Raw genomic sequence first — 10,154 nt, forward strand, 5'->3', positions numbered from 1 at the left:
TTAACTCTCTCTCATTCTTTCACTCAAGCATGCACGCACCTTACACACACACACACACACACACACTACTGGACATGATCCTACTCCTGACATTGTCTCTTAAGTGGTGGACACACAGGACATATATACCATCACTTATAAGGCATGGAGAACTCTTCCATTCATCTCTAGAAGACTCTGAGTACCATGAAGCATGTGGAGTCTCCAGATATCTCAGAGATGCATTGCAATAGGAAGAATTATCAGTTCAAAATAACATAAGAGCTATTTATTGGGTACAGGGTTGTTAAAAACTTAAGTGATGATTTTAAATTCGAGCTTCACAATTACGGAGAGGATCCTTATGGAGTATCAATTCCCTTACTGCAAACTCCAAATTAGATACAAATTGGCGGGTGGGGGGAGCAGAAAGTTGTTTCCTTGCCTTTGGTTCCCCGGAGAGAAGAAATGTTGTTGGCAGTAGATAATAGGAGAGTTTTCCCTAAGAGGAATAATGATAATAACCATCAAACAATTACCAGGAACTTGTTTGTTCACAAGAATTTTTGTCTTCTGATATTGGACGAAAGATGATTTAAAAAGAACAACACACCTAAAGTTGCTGCTGTTAGAAGTTTCGCCGTGGTAACCTGAATCTTTCTTCTGTGCCTGATACTGATTCATAAACACCACAAATACTCATGCTTTCACTCCCTGAGCCAAAAAGGGAGGGAATTTAAATTCTATCATCACACAACTTTGATAAGATGGAGTCACTTCCATCCGTAGTTAATTAAAGACAGGTCCTAAAAATATCTTGGTCTCCTGCTTTACAGTAATGTAGTCACATTCTTTTTGTGTGTATCAAAAATACTTTGGAAAGCTCATTCAAGAGAAGATGGGGAAGAAACCTGTTCTTATGGGTTCTTTGAAATAAGTCCTGAATAATATGAGCCTGTAGGCATTATACATAAAGAACTAATGTGTTAGTGGAATCTTTGGAGAGGATTGGACCATAATTTTTGAGGAACAGATAAAATTCAGGAGTCATGGTCTGTATGGAAAACTTAGAGAGTTGAAGAATTATTTAAGAGATGGAACATGTAATATATGTAATAATTATTTTGTCGGGTAGGGCATTAGCCTTGCAGGTGGGCGACTAAGGTTTGATTCCTTCACTATTCTTGGAGAGCCCGGCAAGCTACTGTGAGTATCTTGCCTGCATGCATGCCTATATGAAAGAATAAGTGATTAGTCCAATAACGGGTCATGCTTTTAGAAAGTTCTGTCCATGAGTTCCAATCACAATAGCTTCCGTTTGGAGCTCGCAATGGGTAACTGATCATCTGTCATCAAGATTTTATGTGAACTTTCATAATGAACCCAATATCATTTGCAGAAACAATGAAATATCAGGATAGATATCACATCAGATCATGGCCAAACATGAGAAATCTCAGAGGTTTTCACCAAAATCTGAAATTAGGAAATGAAATGGACAAGATATGTCAAGTAGCTAGTAAATAATTGTTCCATTTTAATGTGACATACTTCATAACAATATGGATGGAATTGGAGGGTAGTATGTTGAGCAAAATGAATCAGAGGCTGAAGGACAAATACAGAATTATCTCACCCATCCACAACACAAATTAGGGGTTTTGTCAGTAATAAAACTTGGGTACTATATTACAGACCTTGTATCAATGGTTTTGGTAATGATTTATTTCCAGAGCTTTGACTGACATGAGACAACCCAAAGAATTACTATGGATCACCAGTAAATCAGTGCTTGGAAACTTAGTGGAAGCATTCTATGTAACTGCTTTAGAAAAAAAATAGTAGAAACCAAAATTTAAGTTAATAACATAATGGTGTTGAACATATAATGTATTTCCACTAGTCTTTAAGTTAGTTCTTTCCCTCTCCTAATCATTTATAGGCCACCAGTATTCTCTCTTTTTTATTAACTATTTTTTAAAATTATTTTTGTTTTAAATTTTATTATTTTTATTTTAGTAACTTTTGTAACATGTTTGCAATAGTATTAGAATTTATGGTTCTTATGTAAAGTATATGCATTATACAATAACCAAAACACAGACACCAAAAATGTTCTTCCTTTAATTCTAGTTTTAATGCCATCATTCCTTCCCACCTCAATTCTCTTATTAGAAATCTCCATTTTCTAATCCAAGGCCAGTGTTTGTTCAATAATATTTTCTCATTTTGTTTTCCTATATAACACAGGGGCAGGAGCAATAGCACAGCGGGTAGGGCTTTTGACTTGCATGAAGCTGACCCGGGTTCAATTCCTGTGTCCCTCTTGGAGAGCCTGGAAAGCTACTGAGAGTATCCTGCCCTCAAGGCAGAGCCTGGCAAGCTACCTGTGGCCAATTCGATATGCCAAAAACAGTAACAAATCTCACAATGGAGACATTACTGGTGCCCACTCGAGCAAATCAATTAGCAATGGGGCAACAGTGATACAGTGATATACCACAGATGAGTTATATAATTCACTGGCTGTTATTATCCCTATGAGCTATTTTAACATATTATATTCCAGTTGGATCAGGCTTCAAGATTAGATCTTTTCTAACAGCTGTATAATATTCCTTTTGACCATTATTCTTCCTAAAGAATTTTATTTTTATGAAGTGTGCTTAAAAATGATTTTCTTTTATTACTTTTTGCCACAATATTTCTGAATTTTGACCTACTCAGAACCTGGAAGTGTCCAGACTAAGTTCTTTGCATCTGTCTTTCCCATATAATTCACGAAATAGAGCCTCGTTTTTTTTTCATACTGCCAACACTATTTTTTATACCAGTGATTTCTAATATTTTCTTTGAATTTTCTGTCATATTTGCTATTGGTATCATCTCTTTCTCTCAAAATAGGTTATGCTTACATTTCTCCATGTGAACATGAACAAAATAATTAGGAAAGGAAATAAAATATCATCCCTATAGGAATAATCATTAATTTGAGGGCTTAACAGCAATTGTTTTAATTTGAATAAAATATCAGTTTCTAAATTATTCAGTTCACTGAGTGAAAAATCATGTTCAGTGTGACTAGTCATTGTCATGAATCTGATCCTTACAGCTAAGTGATTAAATGACAGATATTTAGGTTTTTATAATTCTGCCCTTTCCAGAAAAACTTTGTTAATAATATTGTTTATATGACATTATTACTATTACACATATCTTATTAGGGTAGATTCTTTCAAATAACATTGGAAGATATACATTCAAAATTTTGAATTATTTGAATTATTGAATTAAAACCTTTTTAAAATACAAAGTATTGAATTTTGTATTATTAAACAAGCTAAGTTGGTGAAGAAGCCACAAGTGCTATCATTCTATGTCTGTCCCTCTCCCTCTGACCGATTTCACTCAGAGGATACTCTACCTTGTATCAAGGAGATACATATATGGATTCAGATATAAGTAAATTTCATTATTTACAATGAAAAGTCTAAATCTTATTCTCAGAGTGATAAAACACCCACAGAAAGGTTTAAGTCAAGTTGTGAATAACATTTTCAATTCTCTGTTGGATACTTTGTATGAATGCTATAACAAAGCAGGGATGTTAGCAAGAATCATGCTAAGTGGTTATTGTGATAGTTTAGGTATAAAATTTAATGTGAACTATGGATGTAGAGATGAAGATAATTTCAACTTTGGGAGAAAATATGGAGGGAAAAAAACCAACCAAAACATTGGAGACTGAAAGACAAAACAATATCTCCTATTTTTTCCCCAAAATAGGAGAAACTTAACCCAAAATTTAGAGACTTAACCAAAATGCATCATTTCACATGATAACATGCTATTCTTTGTATCGACAAATAACTCTGCTAGAACACAAGAGCACACACAGGACATAGGTACACACACATGCCATCAAACACATTCACCCTTGAAATCTCACTGCTGAAGGGATTCCTTTTCTTTCACTGCTGCCTCTTAAGTGATGAACACATAATACCTTCAGCTACTGGGCAGGCCAGTTCCTTCCATTTTTCTCTAGAAGGCACAGAATACAATGCAGCAGATTAAGCCTCTAAGAGTTTCAAAGATGCATTGCACTAGGGAGAAGAATTTTCAAACTTAAGATAAATATATCAATGTACACTGGCTTACAACTCTTGGATGATCAGTGTGGGCACTGACTGCACAAGTATGGAGAGGACCCTGGGGAACAACTCCCCACTCAGATTCCAAATTAGTCACAGAGTTGGGAAACTTTTACTTTATTCCCTTTAGTTCCCTTGGAGAAGAACTGTTTGTTGATAGCAGGCAATAGAGAATTCCTCCGTGGAGGAAAGATGATACAACCCAAAGCTTCTACTAGGAACTTTGTGTTTCGCTAAATATTACTGCTGTGGAGTAAATTATTGTAGGAGGATTTCGAGGATTCCTGAGCTTGTCATTCCTACTCATTAATTGTTTAGAACCATCTATTTTGGGCATTAGGTTGAAATGTTTCATTTTAGCTTTATTTTTGGTTAATCTTCCGAGGTGAATCTCTGTTTCCTGAGATTGCTTCAGTTGTCCAAGCAAGCACTTCAGTTGTATAAACAAATGAAGAACATTATGAAAGTATGTGCCTCTTTTTTGGGTGCATATCATGCATGTCAAGGAACACCATGAGAATTGTTTTTGAGGCCTTTGCAGAGATAAACTCTAAAAAGACTTGAGGGGCTGGAGTAATAGTACAGCAGGTAGTGTGCTTGTCTTGCAGATGGTCGACCTGGTTTCAATCTCCAGCATCCCATGTGGTCCTCTGAGCCCTTCAGGAGTAACCCCTGAGCACTCCTGTGTGTGACCCCCCAAATAAGAAAACAAAAAAAGAAAAAAGAAAAAGACTTGGTATTTCCAGTGAAGGACAAAATACTTGCACATGCAATTAGTTACGTGTAATATAATTCATGTAGCAGTAATCATTAAGTTAAATGAGAGAAGTAACAATTTATAAAAATTTGAAATTCTATAATTAAATTTATTTTAAAAAATTACCTCCCAAGTTGTGCTCAGTGGGCACTGTGGGATGCTGTTAGGGATGTACTGTAGGGTCAATAATTTGGTGGTAGTCACTGAGCCATTAGGCACAAACTAGACTACCTGACATTTCTTTGGGTCTTCGGGGTTATACCCAGAGATGTTTTGCAGGTCATGTTGTACAGTGTTGAAACCAGATAACTCCTGTTTATCTCCCTGCCTTTGAAGTTCTGTGATCCTGTATTTTATCTCCAAGTGTTCCAGAATTTCACCACTCATTGTTGCCAAATTTTTAGAAAAATAAGATATGAAAGTTTCACAGAGTTTTTAGACATTTTATTTTTCATATATTCTTTGTAGGTATATATTAGGATCCTTACTGTTACTTCTGATAACATGAAGTATAACAGCTAGGTTTTAGCATGAATTAGTGTTGGATCTTATAAAAATCTTTTACTGTAGTAATTAATATGATTACATTTTTAATCTTTCTTTCAAAAGTTGAGCACATAATTTTCATATATTTTACCCACCCCACCTGTTCTCCCATTATTAACATATTAGTCCAAATTGTACATGTTATAATGGCACAGATACTTATGTCTTATTAATTACAGTTTATAGTTTACATTAGAGTCCACACTTTGTCTTTTATGGAATTCAGGTTTTGAAAAACATATATTGATATGTACCTATAGTGATAGGATCATACAAAATAGTTTCACTGATCTAAATATTCTCTTTATGTATTCAACCTTGTCTATCTGTATCTGAGGCAACCACCGATCTTTTGACTCTCTCTATGGTTGCATTTTCCAGAAGCCATATAGTTATAATTTACAGTATGGGGTCTTTTCAGATTGTATTCTCAGGACAAGTCTGTAAAGGTTTAGCAGTAAAAGTTATGTTCAATATATACATGCCTACTAACAGCCTTCTGTGTATATAACTTACACATACTTTTCATGCGTGCAATATGTCACTATGTATAAAGGAGTATTACTCATAAAAGCAAAACACTAAAGCAAAAAGAAATTATAAAAAACAATAAAGTGTATTTTTATCTAACAGTGGAATATTATATAATGTGGATAAGAAAAATCCTAGGTAAAAAAGTGAAATACAGAAAAACAAGTCTAGCATCATTTTATTTGTATGTCTGTCTACAGCAAAAAATATGGAAGGATCAATATACCCTAACACTAAAAAAATCTGAAGACCTGTGGGAAAGTAATGGAATACTACATTTTTAAAAAGATACTATGTATTTCCCAAAGGAAAGGAAAGGACTATACCATTTAGGAGGAGGAAAAAAATGGGCATAGAAATGCTTTAAATTTTGTGCCAGTCTAAAGATTGTGAATTTTTACTCTTCTTGAAGTGTGACAATATGTCATATTTAATGTATGTACACATATAATGTATTATTTAAATATATTCACACACTTTATAAATTTGCTTTTCTGGTTCACACCTGTGATGCTCCAGGGTTACTCCTGGCTCTGCACTCAGGAATTACTCCTGGCGGCGCTGGGGGACCATATGGGATCCCGGGGATTGAAACCAGATTGGCCGTGTGTAAGGCAAATGCCCTACCCACTGAACTATTGCTTTAGCCCCTATTCACACACGTTAATTCAAACTATGCTTACTACATTTTATACATCATATGCCTTAGAATACTTATAAAATTTGAATAAAATTTCACTACATTTGTTAAAATATTATTAGAGAACTCAGGGTTTCACACAAACATGTGTGTGAGTATGAAATGCACTTAATTATTCTAGTTTATTGAATTGACCAAGTTAAATTATCTCTAGTAAATTGAACTTTCTCTGTTTATCTATTTAATCAGACTACTTAGAACGATCAGCAGAGCCTGGCAAGCTACCCGTGATGTATTTGATATGCCCAAAACTGTCACTGTATCACTGTCACTGTCATCCCATTGCTCATCGATTTGCTCGAACGGGCCGCAGTAACGTCTCCAAGTGAGACTTGTTGCTACTTTTTTTGGCATATTGAATATGCCACGGGGAGCTTGCCAGGCTCTGCCCTGCGGGCATTTGATATGCCAAAAAACAGTAACAACAAATCTCACAATGGAGATGTTACTAGTGCCCGCTCGAGCAAATTGGTGAACAATGGGCCGACAGTGCTACATTGCCATGTCAAATAATTATAGGGATATATTTGCCACATCGTTGGCATGTAACATTAAAGCCAGTCTTTTCCTTGAACAAGGTAATTTCCCAAGAATGGAAGATAAAAGTTGATCATTTATAAACTCAGCTAGGTAACAAGTCTCACAATGGAGACATTACTGGTGCCTGCTCCAGCAAATCAATGAGTAATAGGACGACAGTGCTACAGTGCTACAGTGCAGGAATTAAATTTATTTTTGTTGACGTGTCATAGTTTACTATAACTTCAAAATAACTGATTTAAAATTACATTTCTACCATAGCAATCCTTCCACCAGTGTTTTAAGATCACTGTACCTTTGTTCCCTTCCCCTGTACCCTTCACACCCCCTTAGTCACTTCAGTTCTGAATTCTACTGATCATGTATCAGATAACTCTTTTAATGGAAAACAGAGGATACTATATGCATGTATTAGGGGCAGAAGTTTTTGGTTTTCATTCAGACATACTTAGAGTAAACTACCACATGTAAGTCTTGCCTGGGTTTCTTAGTATTCTTCATAGGCATTCTTAACAAACACTGAAAGGCTGAACCTCATATTGGAAATAGAAGGATCTCCCAAAATTATCTCATCACTAGGAAAGTCACTTTAAAATTTCTACTGTAATCTGTATTGCAAACCATAATGCCCAAAAGAAGAGAGAGAGTATGGGGGAAATTGCCTGCCATGGAGGCAGGGGGAGGGTGGAAAAGTGGGGGGTATAACAGGGATATTGGTGGTGGGGAATGTGTACTGGTGGAGGGATGGGTGTTTGATCATTCTATGATTATAACTCAAACATGAACGCTTGTAATAGTATCTCACAGTGACTCAATAAAAAATAAATTCTCCTGTAAAAATTTTTACTGTGACTGTACTCTTTGACCAGTTAGCCATTCTCACATAGGAGATCAAATCAATTTAATCTTAATTTGATTTGAATTTAATTGGAATTAGGCACCAGACTCCAGTCTCAGACTCACCACATACATTTTCTTGGATCTTATGAAAACCATATAGGTTCAATGTGTGGCCAAGCCCACTCAAAATAAGGAAACAGAACGGTAATGTATCCTATCACCATCACTCTAACTTGATGATGTGATAGAAATGTTGATTTCTATTTGTCAAGTCCTATTCACTTGACAAATAAACTATAAGGATTGTTTTTAAAAATGCAACAGTTTAGAAAAACTATTTGAAATTAATGTTACTCACAAAATACATCAAATGTGCTACAAAATTAGGCACAGAGATACAATTTTTAAGTTACAGAATATATTTTTTGTTATTCAAAAAATAAGAAACTGGGCATCAAGGTTGTGATTGACTAAAATAACTAATAAATAAAAACTACCCAATTGAATGAATAAATAAATGAATTTTTTTGAAAATTGCAACCACAGAGAAAATGAAAAAGTTTGTGGGACAGTGAACACAAGCAAAGAACAAAAACATTTTAGAAGAATCATTTGGAAGGCAATTTTAGATAAATCAATATGGAAGACATATTTTCAATAAACCTTTCACATGGCACAAATAAAAGAAGAAAAGTAACAGAGAAAATTATACAAACTAAAACATATCCCCAGGATGCCATGCCAAGATTCATCATGAAACAAGAGCTCATAGAAGAAATAATGTTCTTGTTGCATTTGCAGGATGGGCAGTTATAGGGCATAGACTGTTCATCTTGGTGAAAATATTGCCCTACTTAGCAAATTTCTCAGAGCCCCTTTCATATCCCGATTCCTCAGACTGTAGATAAAGGGGTTTAACATGGGTGTGACCAGAGTGTACATTACAGCAACAGCAACATCCTTCTCACTGGAGGTATTAGATGAGGGTAAAAAGTAGAGTCCGATAATTGATCCATAGTAGAGAGAAACTACAGTGAGGTGTGACCCACATGTGGAAAAGGCTTTGAATATTCCCTTTGCAGAGGGGGTCTTCAGGATGGTGGCCCCAATGCGACCGTAAGAGACCAGGATGCATATGAACGGTACAGTGATCACAGCTGTGCCCACAGTGAAGATAGCCAGGTCATTGGCTGTGGTGTCTGAGGTGGACAGTTTAAGTAAGGTGGAGAGGTCACAGAAGAAGTGGGGGACAACATTGTCTCCACAGAAAGAGAGCCGGATCAGAAGCAGGGTATGGGGAAGGGCACAAGCACAGGATAGAACCCAGGACACGGTGACCAGCAAGATACACTTGTTCTGACTCATGATGGTGGTGTAGTGGAGGGGGTGACAGATGGCCACGTACCTGTCATAGGCCATGGAGGTGAGAAGGAGGCTGTCGATATCAGCAAAAAATAGAAAAAAATGCGTCTGGGAAACACACCCAGCGTAGGAGATGGATTGGCTCTGTGTCTGCATATTGAAGAGCATCTTTGGGGCTGTCACTGAAGAGAAAGAGACGTCAGTGAGAGCCAGGTGGCTGAGGAAGAAGTACATGGGGGTGTGGAGGCGGGAGTCCAGCCTGATGAGCAGGATGATGAGCAGGTTCCCCAGCACGGTGGTCAGGTACATGGACAGGAAAAGGGCATAATATAGGTCCTGTTTCTCTGTCCACCTGGGGAGCCCCAAGAGGATGAACTCGGATGCACAGCTCTGGTTTTCCATCTTCATGGTCTTTGATTGCTAGATATGAAAGAGAGATGATATTACGGAAGGATTAGAAGCCTATCCCAGAAAAGAGTATGGATTTAGATAAACCTGGTCATTTTGTTTAACCATTCTGGCTCATATTTTGGTCTCACGAATGGCAAGCTTTGGTCTGACATCAAAATATTTTTTGTCCAGCTAGAATCAACAAATCTCTTTCACAGAAACTATAAAATATCAGAAAATTCAAATTAAAGCATGAGTAGATTCAGAGTTCATCATTAACATCTGAGATTAGGATATTTGAGTGCAAAGATAAGTCAGAAATATCTACTTAATGTGAGAGACATGCTCATTGTCT

General features: G+C 36.4%; 1 protein-coding gene across 1 annotated transcript; it reads right to left on the reverse strand.

Moving 5' to 3' along the window:
* Positions 1-8,875: 8,875 nt before the first annotated feature.
* On the reverse strand, positions 8,876-9,817 carry LOC105943183 (olfactory receptor 1J4-like). Its single transcript, XM_012933794.2, has one exon. The coding sequence runs from the start codon at positions 9,815-9,817 to the stop codon at positions 8,876-8,878; it is 942 nt and encodes a 313-aa protein (XP_012789248.2).
* Between the last annotated feature and the right edge of the window lie 337 nt (positions 9,818-10,154).

The sequence above is a fragment of the Sorex araneus genome, chromosome 1 (assembly GCF_027595985.1).
Source record: "Sorex araneus isolate mSorAra2 chromosome 1, mSorAra2.pri, whole genome shotgun sequence".
NCBI classification, from domain to species: Eukaryota; Metazoa; Chordata; class Mammalia; order Eulipotyphla; family Soricidae; genus Sorex; species Sorex araneus.

Bases quoted from the DNA above. Each gene is read 5' to 3' on its own strand.
- LOC105943183 (XM_012933794.2), bottom strand. From the start codon at position 9,817: ATGAAGATGGAAAACCAGAGCTGTGCATCCGAGTTCATCCTCTTGGGG.